The sequence below is a fragment of the Protopterus annectens genome, chromosome 8.part1 (genome assembly GCF_019279795.1).
Source record: "Protopterus annectens isolate FY-2018-M chromosome 8.part1, PAN1.0, whole genome shotgun sequence".
Taxonomy (NCBI): domain Eukaryota; kingdom Metazoa; phylum Chordata; order Ceratodontiformes; family Protopteridae; genus Protopterus; species Protopterus annectens.
In genome coordinates, this window is record NC_056742.1 from 384,389,313 (window position 1) to 384,412,934 (window position 23,622).

General features: G+C 40.7%; 1 protein-coding gene across 1 annotated transcript in view; it reads left to right on the forward strand.

The window, feature by feature from the left end:
* Positions 1-3,558: 3,558 nt before the first annotated feature.
* Positions 3,559-23,622, forward strand: part of DNAJA2 (DnaJ heat shock protein family (Hsp40) member A2) — a gene marked incomplete in the record, with an annotated part of 1,055,602 nt that continues 1,035,538 nt past the window's right edge. The window contains 1 exon segment of the mRNA XM_044081956.1: positions 3,559-3,734. Coding sequence (XP_043937891.1) covers positions 3,657-3,734 — 78 coding nt within the window.

The following is a 23,622-nucleotide window of genomic DNA, read 5'->3' on the forward strand; positions in this document are numbered from 1 at the left end:
TTGCTTGAAGAACCGACAAAATACATTTCAGAACATGGAGTCAGAAGTTGACATTAATAATATTGTAATAGGAACCACAAGCTTACATCGTCAGTAAATGAGAGTGAGAATGTTTTAGTTAGAAGGAGAGAATTATGACTAAATACGTTGTGTAGATTGAGGATTAGCCAGGCTTGGTGCAGTAGCAGTACCTTTTAGACCCCAGGTGTAGTTTGAGCTTGGCTTTGAAGTGATTCAGGGAAGAAATTGAGGTAATCTCAGGGGGTAAAAGGTTCCAGGTTCTACCTAGGGAGTTGGACAGGAGAGAGTCACCGGCTAGGTTATTAGTTTTGTAAGTCTGGATGAGGACTTTGTTGGAAGAACGAAGTGGTCGTGGATTGTTGTGCAGGGTGACTAGGTGTTTGAGTGAAGGGGTGTTTTCAGGGGTGTATATGATTTTGTGGACTATGATCAATTGGTCGTATCGCACTAGACTAGGAAGTTCGAGCCAACCAAGCTGAGTTAGATTAATGCAGTGATGCATTCTAAAAGGGAGCCCAGTGGCGAATCTGGCAATGTGATTGTAACAGGTAACATGAGCCGAAAGAAGATGATGATATTCATAGTAAAGAGAACTGGATCATATTATTTCATCAAAAGAAACTTCTAGAAGTATAAATCATCATCATCATCATCAGCCCCCTTTTTCCCTTTTTTTCTACATGGGGTCAGGGTATCGTGTTAACTGTCGCCAACTCTCTAGATTCAGTGCCACATTCCTGTCTTCTTCAACACTCATGCCTGATTGTCGCAGATCTTCTTTCACACAATCCAACCACCTATTTGCTGGATGTCCTCACTTACTCTTACCCTCTTCCTCTCTGTCCCAAATCTTCCTCACCAGATTGTCTTCTGCTTTTCTACATATGTGCCCAAACCACCATAATCTGTTCTCTTTGATCTTTTCTGTAATTGGAGCTACTTTGGCTTTTGCTCTTATGTCCTCATTTCTTCATCTGTCCCACAGTGTGCATCCTACCACCTTTCTCAGGCACTTCATTTCCATCACCTCTAGCTTCTTCAACTGTTATCCCTTTACTGCCCAGGTTTCTGTACCATAGAGTAGTACTGGTCGCACCACTGTCTTGTACACCTTACTTTTCAGCTTCTTTGGTATTCTTCTGTCATAGACTACACCTGATACTCTATGCCAGTTGGCTGCAGCCCCTCTGATTCTAGCTTTGACCTCTTCATTCAGAATATCCTTCTCCTCAACTACCCCTCCCAGATACGTGAAGCTGTTACCTGTTCCACTATCTTCCCTTCTATCTCTATTCTCAGCTTCTTCTGATTTACCCAATTTGCTGCCATTACCACCATCTTATCTGTGCTTAGTTTCATCCCATGTGCCTTCAGATTTGCATTCCATTCTCCTATCCTTTGCTGTAGTTCTAGCTCAGAGTCTGCCTGTACTGCCACATCATCTACATGCAGCAGCTTTGTTGATATGTCCCCTCCAGCCTGTTTACTAATGTAGTCCATCACCAGTATGAACAGCAGTGGGCTCAGAGCTGAACCCTGATGTACACCCACTCCCACTGGGAACCCCTCTGTGAGGTCAAACACTGTTCGTATTTGAGTCACTGGGTCCTTGTACATAGCCTGCACTAATTCTACCAATGTTTCTGGGACTTCAAACCACCACAGTACTGCCCAGATCAGCTTTCTTGGGACCTTGTCATATGCTTTCTCCAAGTCTAGGAATGCCCAGTTGGACTCTCTCCTCATCTCTAGCTTCTTCTCAAGTATCTGTCTCAGTGCAAACATCGGGTCACTTGTGCTGCATCCTGATCTGAATCCAAACTGCTCATCTCCCATATTACATTCTAGTACTCTGCATATCTGTTTATTAATCACCCTCTCCAGAACTTTCATGCAATGTGATAGGAGTTTATAGATTCATAGGTTGGTACTGGGCTATCTGGCCGAAGGCATATATTAGCCCAGCCACATTGTGTGGTATTCACCGCCCCTTTAGTAGTTCCCTAGACCCTTGTACTAGCAGCTAGTACCCTTGGCCCCTATCTAGTAGTGCTGTTGGTGTGATCCCCGGTGTGAACTTTCTGTTACCCATCCACTCCTCAAGGTTCCTCTTGAACAGTGATAGTGAGGGGCTCTGTCTTATGTAGATTGGGACCCTGTTCCATAGTAAGGGAAGTTTCTGCGAAGGGAATCTATCCCTCCAGCATGTTCTATTCATTGTTGTGTTGAGGCTTATATCCCTAGAGCGTGTAGCTTGAGTAGATTTGGTTTTGCTAAGATGGAGCATGTTCAACAATTCTGGGTTGCACATGGCTCTATACGTTAGACAGAGATCGCCTCTGAGAAAGCGGTATGCAACAGAGAATAGTCTTAGCTTTTTCAATTGTGCTGCATAGGGCAACTGTTTGAGGCCAGTAATCCTCTTGGTTAGGTACCTCTATGGTCTCTCCAGCTGCTGGAGATGTCTAGCCAGGTACATTCCAATTGGTGCATTGTACTCAATAATTGGTCTGATAAGGGAAGAGTAGAGGGGCACCATTACATCCTTAGATCTTGATGCGAACCCTTTTGTGATCAGATGGGTCACATAGAAGGATTTTCTAACCACTTTGGCAACATGGTTATCAAAGGTTGGTTAGCTTTGCATCCAGCTTTCGCTCAACAGATCTATCCAGGTTGGGGCAACTTGACCCAGGGATGCTGGGCTTTATGGCGAGGACACACTGGCCAATAGGAGCACATATGCCCCTCCCACCATTAGCAGGGGTGGGTCAGAATAGGTCAGGTCCTCAACCCACTTATCACAGGTAACTACCCATGCCCATTTTTCAGTTGGTCTGTACAACTCTTCCCCCTGCCCACAGCTCCATTCATTGGTGAGTTTGAGATGGAAACACTCAGCATGTTTTTCAGACATGGGAGAAACCCCAGGGAGACACAGAGAGAACATACAAACTCCAAACAGGCAAGTGGTCAGAAGTCAGAATCAAACCTTGTGCATGGGAGGCGAAATCCTTAACCACTAAGCCTGAAGTAATATATTTTAACCATCCTTTGAGCTTCCTAGCTGAAGTTATGAGTAAGCTGATATTAAGTGGTCCACATTATGAACGGTAGTGTTCCTCATTCGGGAGATAGTCGGTTGAGAACTGTGCTCTCAACTTATTTGATAAAGAATTCCGGACAAATCAAACAACAGGAGGAGGGCAAAGACTACAAAGCAGAGATAATTTTTAAATATTACCCTAATGCATTTAACATTAATAGCGCAAGATGTTTTGCATCAACATACTCAGAACAGTAAATAGTATAAAACCGCAATGTCTGACTATATTGAGTAACTGTAATCAGTGATTTACTTGTAAAATCAAACATAACTCGAGGGACAGAGCAAAAATATAATGCAAATCAGGGATAGCTTAGATGTATAAAAAAATTAAACCAAACAACCAACACCCCGATATTAAGTGAAATAGTTTCCCAATTCAGACTGCAGCGCAGTCATGTGACTTTGCATCACATCGGCTGGGTTAAAGGTGACATTACCGATGACGTCAGTCCCTTGGTTTCTCTGCCCCTTTTCCTGTCTTTCTCCGTAAGGCTCGAGGGATTTTTGTGTGCCGTTGATTACCATAATGGCGAATGTAGCAGATACTAGGTTGTATGACATCCTTGGAGTGCCACCCAATGTCAGTGAGAACGAACTTAAAAAGGTAAGTTGCAGTTTGAAGTGGGCTATACGGTTGCCTCCGTGGGCGAAGAAGGATAAAGTGCAGTCCAGGCCTAACCGGTTTATTTAACTGCCACACAAATGGGTATAGAATTCCACCTGGGAGGCAGTTAAAGTTGCTTAGGTGTGTAAGCTGTGTTGCAGCTGACCCTCCTAGGATCTGAATAGAAAAGCAGTGTTATTATTTTTGCGGCAATAATTATATATTTTGTCGGGGATAATAAAGACGGCTTGGCAAAATCCTTAAGTTCCCAATGTAAAGGGGTTGTTGACATTTTGCCCTTTTTTGTTGTGTAAGGAAGTGTTGTCAAACTTGTATATGATGAAGAAAACGAAACTAATCCTGGACAGCAAATGCATTTCATTGGTGTAACAATTGTTGAAGCACGCAAAATATAAAATCTAGTTGATAGGGCCTTTTGTGTACGTTGTAAACTGCAATTGAACAAGTTGGTTTCAAGTCTCTCTTCATTATTTGGATCGCGTTAGTCATGTGGGGAATTCAAAGATATGTATATTGTAAACTGTTAGTAATTGAAGAGCTCATTGTAACATTTTTGTGTGGTGGTCATTGAATTATGTTTCAGAGCGATTTGTATAATTTACTGGTATTTAAATAGTGAATAGTAATTATCTAGCTATAAATATCCTGAAACCGTACCCTTTTTAGAGGAGTCAATTTCTTCATGGAAGAACAAAATATTTTTTTGACTTCTAGGAATCAAAATACGCATTACATTCCTTTGCTACAGTCTTTCTGCAATAGCATACATTGGTCTATGTGCTGGTTTCTCACCCTTACTAGTATCCATAGTATCTCTTACTACAAGGTGCACTGCTGTCCTGCAGTTTTCATGCTGAAGTACATTGCTTTTACATTTTCTGGCAGTAATTTTGTATTGTTAATTTCTTAGTTATTCTGCATACTACACCCACTTTTTCTGTAGTTGCCTTCTTCCGCTCCATTTCTGCTACTCCCACTCTTCTGATTTCGTATAGATGCTTAACATGTAGAGAAACTGTAATATATTGACAGTACAGGATTGTTACAAGTATCCACTCAAAGGTGCCTTAGAAATGTTTCCCACAGCGTCCTTTGTATAACCTAACCTATGGACCATGCTGCCTCTCATCACCATCCCTTTTTTCCCCCACTATGCTGCCAGCTTTTTGCAAATGTTGGGTGTACTTGGAATTCTTTGTAACTTTGTTAGCCTTACCTGTGTAACTAAGTTAATGACCTTATTAATCCATTTAGACAGCATGCTGTGTGACTGTCATGTCTTTGGATTAGGCTGAGAAGTAGGATTCCCCTTCTTTGAATCCATGTTTGGATTTAAACAATGCTGTGGCCTTCAAAATCTGTATGAGCTAATCTTAGGAATGCTTTAGTCATTGTTTTTTTCCCAGAATTGAGATTTTTATTGGCATGTTTCATGCCTTTTTTGTTAATTGTCATTGTGGAATACTTTCATGTAGCTACTTTCTTAATGCACGTTTTGGTCATTAGTGGTTTAACTGGGTCATTGTGGACCTTTGATTTTAGTTTGTCACTTTTTCAGGATTTGCTGAAATAATCTGCTATGTGAAGTTTCTTTCCACAGCTTGTGAAGTTTTCCTAAAGAAGAAGCTGTTGAGCTGAGCACCTTTTGTAGGCAGAGAAATAGGCATGTTGGTGTGGAGGAGGGTGGCTGACCTTGGATGCCAACTTGGAGGAGGCACCGATCAACTTAAAAGTTCACAAACTTCAGTAAAGATGTAATGAGTATTTAAAGGTCAGCATAAATTGTGCTAATTTAAGAGTAATTCAATCGCTTTTAATTCTTGGGACAAGTATTTTTAAATGTTTTACTCATTGTGCAAAAGTTGTCATTTTATTTATTTTTATATGAAATCTTAAATGTATATTTAGTAACGTTGAGAGTTACTGAACTGTAGTTAGTCCATTTTGTGTGTGTGAGTTTACCCTACTGACAGAAATGCTAGATTGCATTTGAGTGAGGATCTTTGGGAACTTGCACATACACAGTGCTAATACCCACCGAAATCCGCAGTGAGGTTCTGTGCAGTTCACCTCCAATGTGTGCAACACAATAAGCCTGTGTTACTGAGCACCTCGGACAGATTTGCTTTTCGGTATATAAGCTTAAACGTTTCCAGTTATGAATATAGTTTACATTTCTTTCTTTGTATTTTGAAGAAACATCATGTTTATTGCTGTTAACAGGAACATATTTACAGTATTTATAACCTGGCTTAAAATTCTTTCTTTACAAATATTTATTGATGATAGTGTTGTTCTGATTGTGCTGTTATCAGCACAATAATCTAATGCTGTACTTCTTGGGGCATTATTTGGTCTTAACTGTGTTGGTCTTAACTGTGTTGTCTTTTAGTCTAACTCCACTACTGTTCTTTTTAGGGCTTTATCAGGTATGACATCTGGACAGAGGGAGGTGCATGGCAGAGAGGTGGTGAAGGCTAAGGATAAGGCATATGAAGAGTTGTATGAAAGGTTGGACACTAAGGAGGGAGGAAAGGACCTGTACTGATTGGCTAGACAGAGGGACCGAGCTAAGAAAGATCTGCAGCAGGTAAAGGTGATAAAGGATAATGAGAGAAACGTACAAGCGAGGCAAATGTGTTGAGCAGATGGAAAGAGTAGTTTGAGGGGTTGATGAAAGAAGAGAATGAGCGAGAGAGAAGGTTGGATGATGTGGGGATAGTGAATTTTGAGGTGCAGTGGATTAGCAAGGAGGAAGTAAGGTTGGATGATGTGGGGATAGTGAATCATGAGGTGCAATGGATTAGCAAGGAGGAAGTAAGGATAGCTATGAAGAGGATGATGAATTGAAAGGCTGGTCCAGATGACATACTTGTGGAAGCATGGAGGTGTTTAGGTGAAATGGCAGTGGAGTTTCTAACCAGATTGTTTTCTTGGAAAGTGAGAGGATGCCTGAGGAATGGAGAGTAAGTGTTTTGGTACAGATTTTTAAGAATAAGGGTGATGTGCAGAGCTGTAGTAACTGCAGAGGGATTAAATTGATCAGTCACAACATGAAGTTATGGGAATGAGTAGTGGAAGCTAGGTTAAGAAGGGATGTGATGCATAGTGATCAGCAGTATGGTTTCATGCTGGGAAAGAGCACTACGGATGCAGTGTTTGCTCTGCGAGTGTTGATGAAGTACAGAGAAGGTCAGAAGGAGTTGCATTGTGTTTTTGTAGACTTGGAGAAAGCATATGACAGGGTGCGTAGAGAGGAGTTGTGGTATTGTATGAGGAAGTCGGGAGTGTCAGAGTAGTATGTAAGAGTGGTACAGGATATGTACAAGGGTAGTGCGACAGCGGTGAGGTCTGCGGTGGGAGTGATGGATGCGTTTTAAGGTGGAGGTGGGATTACATCAATTATCAGCTCTGCGGTGAGGTCTGCGGTGGGAGTGATGGATGCGTTTTAAGGTGGAGGTGGGATTACATCAAGGATCAGCTCTGAGCCCTTTCTTATTTGCAATAGTGATGGACAGGTTGACAGACGAGATCAGACAGGAGTCCCCGTGGACTATGATGTTTGCAGATGACATTGTGATCTGTAGTGAGAGGAGGGAGCAGGTGGAGGAGACCCTGGAGAGATGGAGATATGCTCTAGAGAGAAGAGGAATGAAGGTCAGCAGGACTAAGACAGAATATATGTGTGTGAATGAGAGGGAGGATGGTGAGGATGCAAGGAGTAGAGGTGGCAAAGGTGGATGAGTTTTAAATACTTGGGATGAATAGTTCAGAGTAATGGTGAGTGTGGAAGAGTGATGAAGAAGAGAGTACAGGCAGGATGGAGTGGGTGGAGAAGAGCGTCAGGAGTGATTTGTGACAGACAAGTACCAGTAAGAGTGAAAGGGAAGGTCTACAAGAGGGTAGTGAGACCAGCTATGTTATATGGGTTGGAGACAGTGGCATTGACAAAAAGGCAGGAGTTAGAGCTAGTTGTGGCAGTATTAAACATGTTAAGATTTGCACTGGGTGTGACGAGGGTGGACAGAATTAGGAATAAGTATATTAGAGGGTCAGCCCAGGTTGGAAGGTTTGGAGACAAAGCCAGCGAGGCAAGATTATGTTAGTTTGGACATGTGCTGAGGAGGAATGCTGAGTATATTGAGGAAAAAGGTGCTAAGGATGAAGCTACCAGGTAACAGGAAAAGAGGAAGGCCAAATATAAGGTTTATGGATGTGGTGAGAGAGGACATGCAGGTGGTTGGTGTGACGGAGCAAGATGCAGAGGACAGGAAGAAATGGAAACGGGTGATCCGCTGTGGAGACCCCTAATGGGAACAGCTGAAAGAAGATGATCAGATCCATGTTTTCAAAATCTGTAATTTGTTTAATTGACTTCTGTAATCTTTTCATTACTGTTTTGTATATTTCTTAGATAATATCATGCATCTTAACCTCTTTCCTAACTACCTTCTGTCAGCAAGCTTACTTCTTTGCCCAGTATATTATCAGAGTATTATGCTGAAGCGTTAATACCTCAGTCACTTCTGCTTGTCAAAATCTAAACATTCTCCCAGTTTGATTTTCAGTGTCCAGTTTACTACATTTTTGCCTGCTTGCAACCGAGCTGAAAAGGGTGTAACATAGCTAGTATGGTAGACCTCATTCATTTGCACTGTAATTTCTGCAGTCAAACATTTTGTTTTTCATACTTCACTCTGTTGTACTGTTGCTTTGTCCAAGTACTTCACCTCTGCAACTAATCGGGATGTTACAGGGGACAAAAAAAAATTGTACTGTCCTTCTCTAATCGTACATATTTCTAAATATCATCATCTTTTACTTATTTTAGTCACTGACACGCAGCTACTATAATTGGTATACTCCTCAGTCTCCTTCCCATCATAACATCTTTGCTTGTGCACTTTTTGTCTGTTTCATATCTGCTGCCAGTCTGTCCTGCTGCTGTTTCTATCAGAATGCCAACTCTGCCAGCCATCAGAATGACTAACTGGGTAAGGAGAACCTATTAATTTCTTTCATCATAAATGTTTATCGTCTTAATTGATAGTCATTGGCATTACTGGTATAATTTTATCTCGCATCGTTCACATAATCTTTATTAATCTCCACCAAACTGTGATAGTACATAGCAGTTCCTTTTGTATAGTGTTTATCTGTCAGTTTGCACAGAATCCTAAGGAGCCGTTTTCCTGTGGTCCCTGGTTCAATTCCCTCAGCCTCCATTTCCTAACCGTATGACTTTGAGCAAGTCACTTAAACCAGACTGTGCTCCTTGGCTGAGTCTGAAAATGGTCCGTGGAGATCGGTGCTCTTCCCCAGTCAACAAATTATTTTGCATAAAGGCTTTTTTTTTAATTTTAAAATTAAAGGTGGTGCTGATTTTGTTGTCGGGACGCCTTTAACTCTGCTCACCTTCTTTGCATCTTGAATGTGCCCCGTAGTACTCTTATTAGAATCCAGCATCTGCTCTAATATAATCCCACTTTCATAGTACAGCTTTACTGTACTGTAGGGAGTTCAATTTCTTCTTTTTCTGTATTTGGACTAAAGTACTAGTACCATTATATCTGTGTATTTACTATTTGTTCACTAGATAAGTGGACTGGTCTATTGACCCTTTTCAGCCATCACCTGAGCTCAGAGGAGCAGAAAATATATCACTGTCTTTCTAATCAACAATGCTATGGACAGAATGTGTATGTAGTGCAATTCAGAACATGATTGTAAGATTCATTGAAGCCAGGGTAAACTCCTATAGCCATGTGACGTACATGTGTAAAGGTGTCACATTTTCTTAATCATTGTCATGGTAGCAGTTGCAGGTAGATACAGTAGAGATGCTCTTGAAGTGATTCTTAGAAGCTTTTAATAGTTTCTAGATTTTTGATGGCAGAAGCAGGTGGTTCCAGGTAGCGGGTCCCAGCCTAGCTGTCTCACCTATAGCAGCTTTAAATGGAGAGTGCAGTAGAGAGAATTTGTTGTCTTGTGTACGTAGTAGATGAGGATTATCTTGTAAAGGTAGTTCCCCTCTTAGAGGGGGCAGTGATAGTGTTTTAAAACTTGTTAAATTAGAGGACTTGGAAAGAAAAATAGCAGCATGCGGCAATGAAAACAAATTGGAATTGTGCATTTGGGGATCTGGTAATGGAATGAATCTGTAGACTTTATTCTTCGCAGTCTGTTATGAAAGCATTGTGGGTTGAATGCATAACGGAAATGGAAGGCCATATTCTAGTTTGGTTATTAAAATATTTTAGCAATGGCCCCGTGAGCAGTGGATGAGAGGTGACTGGTCTTGTAACATAGTTTTAACTGAGTAAGAACTTTAGTCACAGAATCTGTATATCTGAAAAAGGAAAGTATAAGGTTAAGTATTAAGCCTAGATAATTCTGTTCATTGACATTAGATATTATGCTGCCATTAACATCTCCTAAGAGAATAGGACGGACAGTATGTAATTTTCTTCCTGAAGCAAAGACCATGGCATTGCTTTTCTTAGAGTTGGACACTATTAAGACTACAATTTTGGCAAGCATCTCTCGAATGTTTGATCAACTGTATTTTGCCCTCCTATACAAAACTGTAAAAAATAAGGTGGGGGGGGGCAGGTGCAAATGCAAGGGTATATCCCTTTGTATACTTTTAAAGTGCCATTTACTAATTTGGTTAATGCATTTCCATAATTTAATTATGGCTCAAATTTACATTTTACTGAATGCATCCCATATCCTTTGTTAAACATTCAGTTTGGAACTGTTACATTTCTAACATCCCTAAAATGTGAAGTATGTAATTTTGGCATTTGGTGCAGAGGGTTAAGGTTGTGAGCTGTTAACAAGATGCTACTTGTGGTTGACGGTTCAATTCCCTTGGTTTCTCTTTGTCTGACTGTGAGCAAGTCGCTTAATCAGAAAGTGCTCCCTGGCTAATTCTGAATAGGGTCCATGTAGATCAGCTTTACTCCATTTAACAAACATAAATTGACCTAAATAAACTTTAGTCTTCTAATGATTAAATTCATTAACTTGTTTATACATATAGATAGTGCCCCAGATCATTGGGAAAACTGAAAACAATTGCTTACTACAGAGATTAACTTTAGTCCTGGTGTTTACCAGGTATGGCATTCAGTAACTGATACTTAGAAAAAATGCTCCTTTATAATAAACTTTCCAGTTTATTTAGCTATCTTGTCCTTTAATACATGCATTTAGTCATATAGTTTTGGTCAAGTCTGATCTCCTGTTTTGTCTGAGAGTATGAGTATCTTAGCTAAACAGTTTCTTCATCTGAAATTGGTAAAGCCTGAGAGGTAGCTTGCAGTTCCCCCGATACCTTCATCAGGGCTCTCAAAGGTAAAGACGTCAGCATTCTAGAACACTTTTAAGTTAGCAAGAAATGACAGTTTAAACTTCAGTTTTCTCTGTTCATGTGCATGTGACCTTTCATTGTTGCCTTGTAGTAACTGACAAGTTTGCCAGCCTAGTTGCCACAACTTACACGGTACCTGTTGTGATGTCCCCACTCTGGGGCAGTTGCCAAGGAGCCTGAATCCTCACCACTGACACTGGAATGGGATGTTCACTTGAAATCTCTCTCTGTCTTCAGTAAGCCTGCACGCTGGCACAGCTGTAGGGGTGAGTCCTTAGCAGAATGTCCAAGCCAAGTCCTCCAGCACCTTCTCTGTGAAACCAGTGCTTCATATCTGTGCTCAAAGCAGCTGACACACCCACTCTTTGAGATTTGATTTTCACACACGCGCACACCTGGAAAAGGCTTGCACAAATTTACAAGCTATGCCCCCTTCTGCCCAGACTGTAAGGTAGTCACACTGCCACCACACACTCCAAAGCCAGCTACTGTATTGCTCTTACAAGGGTAATCAATTGTATTGGGTGAATCAATATTAGTACAAATGATAGTGTTTGGCCACAATGTGTCACCAAATGGATATAGTACTCTCAACGGTTAAAATCTCTAAAGGACCAGCCACAATGAAGAGTTTAAATAAATTATATTTAATAATAAAAGAACATGAAAATACTAAGTATGCTTACAATAACCACCAGAGTTTGTCACAGGAAATATGAAAAATAACACAGGTGGACAGGTTTACACAGTTACAGAAAAACAATACTTAACTGATCTAAAGAATTATTATTCCCTGGTTACTTAATAGAGCAAGGCAAGATGAAATAGGTGAGGAGTCCTTCCTTGTCAGGTTTCAAAAACAGAGTGCCATGAGACATCAGTCTTGGCTAGTATTAAAACATTATTTTAGTGATGGATTACAAGAGTGACATCACATACATCTGGTTCCCATTCTACTCCCATTGGCTAGAAGCTACCAGGATTTAGCACATATGTACCAATAATACGCATACCCACACACACAGCTAAGATGTGTTGCAGTTTTTAGAAGTCATAAAATCCTAAAACACTTCCAGAGTAGCAATTAGTTCACCCAAAGGCAATACAGACAGACTTTTTGTCTCTAGCTTCATTGAGAACTGTAAGGTAACATATTTATGGCCTAGGCCCATTAATTTAATTTCTTACTGTTTTTAAAGTTAGCTGGAGCTGAGCTTAACCTCTTCTCTTCTCTTCCAGTATCCATCTGTTAATATGCATATTTAATTCAGTGCAGTCAGGACCCACTGTTGGTACATTTTTAACACAAGCAAGTTTTTTTTCAACACAACGTGTACAAATCAGTTTTGATGTACGGATTACATGATTCTTTACAAAATTCCAACTAGCTGTGCTGGCATATGTTACACATCACTGCCTTGCATTTCCTGGCATACTTGGCAATGCATCACATTCATGCCTGTACTCTTTTTCCTTATGGCTGTTTAACTGTTTGCAGCCTCCCCAGTGTTCATTGTTGTTGTTTGCTTCTTTCTCTTCTGGGATGAGGAGCATCATGGAAACCTCAGTACCTTGATTCTATTTCTTCCATTGTTAGTCAAGGGATGATGCATGTTGTTGGTTTTGAAAACGTCACTTCATCATCAGCCTGTCTTTTTTTCATGTTTTCTGCATGGGCTCGGGGTGTTGCAGCAGCTGTTGCTATCGCTACTGATTTTCATTGTCACTCTTCTGCCTTTCACAGACCTGTCTGTCCTGTCACATGTGCCTGAATTGCCTTAATCTGTTCTCTTTGACCTTCTCTGCAATTGGAGATGTTTGGGCTTCTGCTCCCTCCTGCTTCCTCAGCTACTCTGCTTTTGCTGTTTGGGTTTCTGTACCATGCATTAATACCAGTCACACCACTGTTTTGTACATTTAACTTTTCAGCTTCTTGTGTATTCTTCTGTCACACGCTACCTCTGACATTGTGCCAGTTGGCTGCAGCCCCTTCAGTTCTAGCTTTGACCATCTTATTCAGACTTCCCATCTCCTCAACCATTCCTCCATTCCTCCCAGATACTTGAAGCTGTGAATTTTCTCCATTTTCCCTTCTGTCTTAATTTTCTGCTTTTTCAGATTTTTCCCATTTACTACCACGACAACTGTTCACTTTGTCTGTACTCATTTTCAGCTTGTGTGTCTTTAATTTTGCATTCCATTCTCTTATTTGCTGAAGTTCTTGTCCAGTGTCTGTTTGAAATTCCACATCTGCATATAGCAGTTGTGTCCCTCCGAACTGTTTGCCAATGCTGTCCATCACCAGTTTGAGCAGCAGCGGACTCAGAGCTGAACCCTTATACACTCACTCCCACACCTTGTTAGATTGGCTTAAATGGCTGCACTTAGGAGTAAATGGGCACGCTGTGTTGTCTGATGCATCTTCCCTTCTTGATGTGAAATTAGGCACAGCATAAGTTGCCCACACTGTTTAGATCTCCTGGTTCACTTGCCAAAGCTACAATTTTTAAGGATCAGCTAATGGTTAATAATGTGGTAGTCTGTTTTCTACTCATGCATTTAATACTTTCAGGGGAGGTGTCCTATAACTGTCTGTTCAAAGAAGATGTAAGTAGTCATGTGAGGATGGATGTTTTGGTTGTCACTGGTAATGATTGCCTTTTCTCTTACTTCAGCAGGTGTCCTGTAGTTGAGTGCTTAAAGTGAAATAATGCAACCACTATTTTTGCAGGTTGGTTAATTACATGTTTGTATTCTTGTAGATTCTGCTTGAATGTGGTGTGGCAACAGTTTTTGGGGATGGGCTGTAGCTTAAAGTTGCGTTTTGATGTGAACAGAGAAGAATGCAAAAATGCACTTAAATTGGAATTTCAAAGACCATTTTCCTTCCCACAAGATGCAATGGCTTCATAATTGATTAAGGAGACAAAATCTGGCAGTAATTACAGTATGTAAACATAAATTGTTTGCTTCCTAGTTCCCAAAGTTTTAAGTTATGTCCAGTTGCTGTAAGTAACTGATGCATGCAAATGTACTAAAACTTGCAACTCTGACCCTAACCCTAATCCTAAAACTTGATTATAATTCTAAAATTCCAACGCTTAAAGAGTAAAACCCTATGACTAACTTTAAAGGACCATCCCAAACCCAAGAAAATCTACTTGAAAATACAGTAGCAAGTTGTCTTCTACATCTTGCACGCTCCCCCCCCCCCCAACTCCTCAGAAGTTGAACACTTGTCTGTGTTGGCATATTAACCTGTGTGCTATAAGTAACTCCCAAAATCCTTGCATTGAGTAGGGGGGGGGGGGCCTTGCCCTCCTCATCCTTTTTGTAAAATGTAGCAATGCTGAAGTTGATAGGTGGTGGGAGGGTGAAGTTGGCCAGGGCATCTGCATGGTCATGGAGATGACTTTTTCTAAGAAGTGAGTTTGTTTTCACTTTTCAAATTCTTGTGTAGATCCTACTTGAGTAGGTTCTGACTGCATTACAGCACAGGTTACTTTCATGGGGCAACAGACTGCCATACAGTTGTGTAGTTTGCCAACTTTCATTAGAGGATGAAGTGTGAGCTGTTTTAATAAGAAAAGATAACCAATTCCGTGTATTGTTTGTGACCACAAGTTACATACCCATATTTTGTCCTCCTAACCACAATAACTGAGATTGCATTTAATCAGATGGGGAGGTTTTATTCCCTTTGTGGCTGTTTATTGATGTAGGGTATAGTTTATGGTGTGCGTATTAGAAATTGACCGCAACATACATGAAGCAGAAACTGTAGCTACAGTCAGACCATACTGGAGAGTGTTTGTAGTAGAGCCGTCAGGAGGATCTTAATGGCAAGGCCAAGTGAATGGTAATTGGTGTAAATATGGCCTTTTCAAGATTTCTTTAATATTGTTCCATAGGATGCCCTTTTATGTTCAGTTATTCCACTAGGGAATAGGAGCATGGCTTTTTGAACAATGCCTGTTTGAAGTATACCTTGAAGTTGGTTCTTGTTCTGGGGATCGTAAGAAGGTCCAGGGAGGTGTAATTTTTCATGCATCAAGTATCCAACCTTTCCCCTTTTGTTTTCTGATATTTAAGGTGGTCCAACAGCACTGCATTGTTTTTCACTGTAGCTTTATATATGTTGTATTGCCAGTCCTACAGCGATACAAACTGTGAAACTAAACATGGCATTTTTGAGGGTTCTGTTTTAGCTGTGTGTGTACAAAGTTTGTCAACTGTTCTGTAGTGATACTTTGCTTTTTGTAACATTACTCTCTTGCTGATTATTTCCTCTACTGCGTTCTGGTTGCCAGAAGTAACTGCTATCTGATTTTTTGCCTTTGTCCCAGGAGTAGAATTTTTGTATGCTTCAGGTGTCAATCATTTATCTAGTTTGCTGTTATGAATTAGTTGAAGTTTTGCTTATTTGTTTTATAGAATTTGCTGACAGTCATCAATTGCATGACTTTCGTCTTGTCATTATTGCAGGTTTGTTTGCTTTTGTTTTACTTGGGTAGTTGTCTGATGTCAGTGTATGGAGTTCAGGCATATCCTGGGTGATTACAGTCACAGAATAAAATGTTTTGTTCACAGATATGAGTAAAAGCAGTAAGTAGGTGTGACATCGTCGCCCAAAAAAAGACAACCGAGTTATGTAGTCTTCACGAAAGCGAACAATGTATTTCATTTTACATGATAGTTAAAACTAGTAGGTCTTTTATTCATTTTTTTGAAGCTAGTAGGTCTTGCATTCATCTCCTAAAAAGAATTGGAGTAAATTTGATTCCATGCAGCTATTAGGACTTTTTTTGGGGGGGGTGGGGTGGACTACTTTGTTTAACCGGGTTAGTCCAGCTGGGCTTGTGGCCCTTTTTTAGTGGAGACCCGAGGAGAAAATCTCCAGTACATAGTATAAAATACAGAAGTTCACAACATTACAAAGTCTTCTGTGTGGAGACTTGTGTGAGTGGGCGTACCTTCGTTGAAGGTTGTGCGTCAGGGCCGGCAACTCTGCACATAAAAATCTACTGCCAATCATTAGTGGGCCGGAGTTCCGCTGTGGCGTCCCCTAACCGGGAAAAGCCGAAAGACACAACAACAGCAACAAAATACAGAAAATCACCACATTACAATAGACAAGATGAATTGCATATTACAATCTGTACAGAAATCATGCAGTTTTACAATAAAATATAAACTGCATTACATTTAAGGGGATGTCTGTTAAGAATGTGTAACATAAGCCAGAGGCTTGCATGCATAAATTTTTTTAAGAAAGATGTACAGAGAAAAACCTATGACATTTTTGGTTAGTTTTGGCAAAGAAAAGTTGATATAGGTGAGGAGTTATTGGTGGGGGTGTCTTAGGTGGGAGCATGTGAAGGACATTCCCATTTGGAGGACAGATGGGAGCAAAGTGTGGATTTGAAGTTATGGTTTGGTATGTTACGCAGTGGGGGGTAGAGAGTTGCACAGTTTGGCTATGGTGTGGGATAGTAGTAGTTGGCCAGGAGGGTGTAAGGGTTTGTGTACTTGTAGGAGGTTTTGGCCTTTGGATCTCGGGGAGCGGCTGGGTGTGTAGGGTATTGGAGATTTGGCAAGAGAAGGGCATTCTGTTGGTTTGAAGAGTTTGTGATTGTAAGCTGTAGGTAAATTAGGTGGTTGAGGAGTTCTAGCCAGCTGAGGGTGTGTAGAGGGTGGCAGTGATGGGAAGAGTTCTTAGAATTGGTTGCAAATTTGCAGATTTTGTTGTAACAAGCTTAGAGATTCGAATGAAGGCCAAGTTGTAGGTTGAAGAATAGGGAAACACCGTACAAGAGAGGGGAGAAGGAAGGTAGATGCGAGGGTTTGTCAGGAGGAGGTGGTGAGGTAGCAGTTGTCTGTAGAGGACAGCAATTTTCTGGTGGGTTTTTTATTGCAGAGAGGATGTGGGAGTTGAATTTTAGGTTTTCATCAATGGTAATGCCAAATAGCTTGGTACTGTGAACGATTTCTAGAGGTGTTATTGTGGCTTTTGATGGAAAATAGGTCTCTGTTTAATTGGGAGGTTTTGGTAGGAGTGAAAATCATTTGTTTTGTTACCATTTAGGGCTAGGTGATTGGATTGCATCCATGATTTTGTTTTGGAGAAGGCTATTTGGGTTTTGAGTAGAAGTTTGGAGGGACTGGAGGCTGAGCAGATGATGGTAGAGTCCTCAGCGTATTGGATAACTGAGGCATCGGAGATGGGAGTGGTGGAAGTTTGAATGTTAGAGGAGTGGGCCCAGTACCATATTTAAGCTGGGTTAAAAGCACTGCATTGACCCAGATGGTAAGCTATCTTTTTGTGGTTGTCTTCAGTACTGATGGTTTGATTAACATTTGCATTTTTGGTACCAAAAAGTGAACAACTTAATCTCCACAAAACAAAAGTTACGTTTCAACCGCTTGTTAAGTAAACTAATCATTTTGAAGTTGGATTTGGATTACTGAATGAATGTGGCTAGATTTAAAAAAAAAAAAAAAAAAAGCTGTATCATTGGTATACAGGATCAAAATAGTAAGGGGAGGGTCATGTGAGCCCTGTATAACTTTTAAGTAGTCGTCTATTTTAACAAAGAAGCGCATGTCATTTAAGAAGTCAACAGTAGGCATGAATTGTAGGGGATTCCATTGTTTAGCATACACCACATCCTCTTTTTTTAAAAATGTATGTACAAAGTCGAAGACTTTGGATATTCAAAGAGCCCTTCCTCCTGTAAAATTACTATTATCTATGTTCATTGCATCTTGGAGACTCTGGGATGATGATGTAGTTATCTTGATATCGGGTTATCCAGTTGCACATTTTGGAGGCCTGGGGAAATGATTATGCTTATTTAATTGAGTTGTATTCTCATATATTATAGAGCACTGAGTTCATGATAAACTATGTAGGCATAAGTGCAGGTGTAAGAAGTCAATACAGTATATTGCTAAATGTCTTGAGGGGTCTATATCTTATGTTTGAAGTCCCCACTTTGTAGCTGTACATCTGAGGGTTCCCTTAACCAGACAGTGCTGCCAGGTCAGCCATGAAAAAAAAGAAGCATCTGTGCCTAGTGGGTCTGAATGGGTAACAGATAAATGAAGCAGAGCACAGGTGTGTTCACTAATTTCAGAAATGTGTAGGATAAATGTGGCATATAGCCTTTTCTCATACTATGGAATGTTTAGAATTTGTCCTTAAATATGAGTTACCTGACGTGTGAAAGCAATCCTATGACCTAGGTGCTTGAATAAGCATTTGGAAACTGTCCCTTAGTCAGCAGTACCATAACTTTTATTAGTTGTTGAACTATTAATATGGGACTGTTAATACAAGTGTAGGTCTGTATTGTGTGTTTAATAATAAATCTTACTGCTTTTAAACTTTTCTGTACATATTGCACGGATGATTGATGTAATGCTCTATTGTATAGGTGCAAATAAACCTAAAACTATACATGACTGTCTGATGTGTTTATTGTATTATTATCTTACTCCATCATGATGATCCATACTTGCTACCAGTTTGCTATTTTCTACAGACCTAATGTCAAGGTGCATGATTTAAACGTCAGGTTTACAGTACATCCACATAGTTTACATTTCAGGTTTACAGTGCATCCACATAGTTTACATGCAGCTAATCACAGACCTCAGCAATACGACTTAAATTATGTAGATGACTTATTTTTCAGATATATCGACTGTATTTTGTTAGAAATACAGTTAAGCTTCTCTAACCTTCTCAGTCCCTCTTACCAGATCACGTCATGGAGTTCAAAGCAAACAGACATATTTGCTGGCAGTTAACTAATACGCAATTACTTGCCTACACTAATCCAGTTTAGTTAGAGGTGGAACCTAGAGTGCCGTAAATGCTTCTGCTCGGCCATTAATATTAATGCTGTAAATATGGAGCCATATGTTTGCACTTCTGCATTTTGGAAAATATCTTTTTAAAACCTGGAATTTTCTAAAGGCTACAAAACAAACTTTTCATTTTAAACAGAAAAGCGTTCGCGAGCATTTTTCCTTTCTGTGTGAAAAGAAAAAAATTGTTTTATGATTTTAGACATTATCTTTAAAGCTAGCAATGCAATATTTCCTTGTCAACCAAGAAAACAGGTGTTTGAGAGAGAATGTGTAAAATAGTGATTCATGTTTGGGAATAACAGAGCAATGAAAACACAAGAAATATGTTTTGACCAGAAATGTTGGCAGATATGGATTAGGTAGTGCAGAGTTGTGCAATAATCAGAGGAGGTAGTGCAGAGTTGTGTCATAATCGGAGGAGTGCTAATATAACCAGAACTGTGTTGTCTTTGTGGTCAGGTGGGCATAAGTTTGAAACCTTAAGCCATGTATTTCATATGAGAAAATTACTGTTTTGAAAGTTTCATGAAATCACTGATAAGACAGGTGTGTAAAGTCTGTATTTTTGAGACTGGATACCCGATAGCACCTTGACAGTGCTTTGAGGTGCGGAAGTAAGGAATTTAGAAGAGTAGTGGAAATTCAGGCATATACTTTGTAGTTCAGATTATCCCTACTGGTAGTTCAGGTAGGTTAGACAGAAATGGTGTTACAGTTTAACTGTAAAAGGTTTCTCTAGATTTGGAATCTGGAGAAAGTATGAATACATGCATCTGAAAAGTTTTTGTAGCCTGCAATTGAAGTAATTGGTAAAGACAACTAAGCAAAGGTCCTGCTGTGTTCGTGGGGAATATGGACAGCAGTGTAGAAAGATTTATTTATCTGTATGACAGATACGCCAAAGGAAGCCGCGGTGGTGCAGCAGTAGTGTTGTCGCCTCACAGCAAGAGGTTCTCCCGTTCGATTCTCAGCTGGAGCGCCTTCTGTGTGGAGTCTGCATGTCCTCCCCGCAGTAAGTGGCGTTCGAAAGACATGCTTGAATGGGCGTGCCTTCGTTGAAGGTTGGGCGTCGAACTGGCAACTCTGCATCATAAAAATCTACTGCCAATCATTAGCGGACCTGAGTTCCACTGTGGCGACCCCTAACTGGGAAAAGCCGAAAGAACAACAACATAAGACAGATACGCAGACGTTCATGGATGAAAAGCAACCAGCCTTGTTGCATGAATGTACTTTAAGAAAAGTTTGCATGCTGTTGCTAGGTTCAGAATTACATGCATCACTATTTTACCAGGTTTGTCCAACTGGGTTTAGTCCAAAAAAAAAAAAAAAAAAACCTTTGAGGCCTGGGGAGATCATCTCCAGCATATTGCACACATGTTTATAAAAAAACCTTCATTAATTGCATAGATGTATATTGATATTCATTAGCAAATATATATGTAGGTTTTAGTTGCCTTTATTCTACATGAATGTTACCTGTTTAATGGTACAAATTAGTTGCGTATTTAGTAGATGTTAAACATTGAGTATTTGAAGAGGTTCACTAGTGGGTTTGTCAAGTGATAAATCTTGTGATTAGTGCCTGTATCTCAGGGTAGCAGGTTGTGTGTGATTCTCTGTAGGGCTGTGGATACGCTTGTTTCTGTGTCTCGTTTTAGAGATCACAAGTGTCCTGGGCAGGCGATGAGGGGGAGAGTTTTTTATTTATTTATTTTTTCCTCTTTCTTGGTAGCCATTTATCTGACGTGGAAATTTGCAGTGAGAATAATAAAGTGAGATGGTTTGGAGGGTGCAGGAATGCTTGTCCCCCTGCAGGATTGTTCACCGCATGAGATCTAGATGGATTATGGAGGATCTCCGGACACCCTTGACTCCTGTAATGGCCAGCTGTGATGTAGAGGGATTCCAGTCTCAATTTAGCAGCCCAGATGTTGGAAGAGCTGACCCTGGGAACTATCGCCCCATTAGCCTGACGAGTCTGATATGCAGAGCTATGGAACTCATCATCATGGACCTAATAAACAAGGATATAGGGAATCTCCTGACTCTGGATCCCACACAGTTTGGTTTTGTGGAGGGTAGATCATGCCTGCTCAACTTCTTTGAGTCAGTCGCCAGAGCTGTGGATGAAGGCAGGGTGGGTCATACAGCCTACCTTGATCTGGCCAAGGCCTTTGATAACCATTCCCCACTCAGGAGTCAGAACTCACTAAGCTAGTCATCGACCCCTATATTACTAGGTGGGTTGAAAACTGGCTCTCGGAACCCATAGTATGAAAATTAGCTGACTCAGACTGCTGACCAGTCATGAGTGGAGTCCCACAGGGTTCGGTCCTGGGTCCTCTTCTGTTAGAATGGACTTCAAAAAAAGTAGATATCAAACACAAAGGGACTCTGGCTGACAAAGTTCGCAAACAATTGCAAGTTGGGAGCTATTACCTCCCCAAGTGATGTTGACATCCTACAGAAAGGCCTCGCTGAGATCAACGAATGGTGTCATAACTATGGCCTTAAGCTCAATGCCAAAAAATTTCATCATCCCCTTTGGCGAAAAACCCAGTTCCCATGAATTACCACATCGATGATAGTCCACTGAACACATAAGGTGTTTTAAGAGATCTGGGAACACAGGTTGACAGCAACCTCTCTTTTGACCACCACATTGCCACTGTGGTCAGAAAGTCCTTCTCTGTGGCACATCTCATTACTAAGGGTTTTGCATCCAGGAAGAGGTCATTGTCTCCCTCTACCCTTCCCTCATTAGACCAGTCCTAGAGTACAATGCCTCATTTGGCATGTACCTCACTAGACACCTGCAACAACTGCAAAGGCCACCAAAGTACCTCACTAAGAGAATCCTAGGCCTTAAACACTTGTCCTATGTGGACAGATTAAACTCTAACTGTTCTGTCTCATATTGCCTATAGACGCAATCTCTGCTCGACACCTAGCTCTGTTAGAAATGCTATATCTAAAGAAATCCCAATCCCCTCTGCACCACAAGCTCCAGAGACCTCAACCTCATTACCACAATCAACAGAACATGCTGGAGGGACAGGTTCATAATCCAGAGACTGCCCATGCTATGGAATAGACTTCCCATACATGTCAAACAGAGCACCTCACTGGCTCTGTTCAAGAGAAATCTTAATGAGTGGATGGGAAATAGAAAATTCACCCTGGGGATCACCCCGGGGATTACTGCAGTGGCTCTACTCTGCAGAGGCACTGGGAACCAAGGTCTGGTGGTATGATGCCAGGGTAATCCTATGGGCTAGGCTTGTAAAAGCTCCAGGGCCATTAGCCTAGTACACACCTATGAACTTGGTGGAGATAGGAGTGACTAGATCAGAGAATCCTCTGTCTTGTCACCCTGTCTCAGGGAAGGAGAAGTGGAGGGTGCATATCTGAGGTGTGGACTCTGTTCTGAAGTTCTGGTGGAGATTGCTGATAATTTATGATGCTTATTTTCGAAGGAAGCTGCAACCTTTTATTATTTATTTATTTCCAGTTTGATTACCGGGGAGGTCCACTGGGCCCTGGGGACCTGTTTTCAGTGGAGGCCCGGGGAGAAAAGCTCCAAAAATACAAATTACAAAATATGAAAAAATATGTGATACATTGAGGTGATCAGTTTTTACAATAGGAACATTCATTATTACAAAATAGTCAAATATAACTTCACTAAGGTTATTCTAAAAAGGTTATACACTTATAAAGCTGTTGTAGAGTAATTTGAGAACATGCATTATATAAGCACACAGGGAAGAGAGTTAAGAAAATCTGTTTACAGTATTTACACAAGGGGGTTCAAAGATGAATAATTGTAGCACCTTTTCTGCAGAGATGTCTGTATGCAGTGGCCATCTTGAGCATCAGCCATCCTGTCCCAGCAAGAAACCAGTAGGGCTTGCCAAATAATAACAAAAGGACACTCTGGATGACAGCACTGTTCTGGTACTTAACCTTTTAAGAAGGCTTTTACCTGTGGAGGAGTAAACAGACTGTTAGGATGTGTGGAATGGGTTTTTTGATTTTTCACAGACCCTAGCAGCAGAAAGTGAAGGATGAAAATTTCAAGTCCACTTTTTAAATTACTCTTGGAATTGGTTCTTTCAAATAACTCAATCATTTTCTGTAGTACTGGGAACCACCATCATTGTGTTAGTCATCTTCAGGCTTTATGCGAGTTGATGGGTAAGCTCCTCTCTTGCATGCACCTGTGGCACAGGGTCTCTCTTTTGCATGTACCTGTGGCACGGGGTTTCTCTGCTTGAGTGCCTTTTCCCATTACATCACCAGTGTAGTGAAAATGTGCTGTTCTTTCCAGGTGACTAACCTAGGTCAGGTCCCTCACAAGTTTGTTGCACAAGGCAGATCTCTACAGATAACCTTGTGGTACAACATTAATTTCTTATCCTTTGGTATAAACATGAGTGGATCTTGGGACTCTTGGCTTGTGTGATAAGTAACTGCATGCCATGTCTTTGCCTTCTGCATGATCTTCTCAACCAAGGTAACACTGTCTTCTTTGGCATCTACTTCTTTGATATCAAAGCTATTGCAAAGGTCTTATGGCTGATGAAGCTTGCAGACTAAACTTTGTGCCATCAT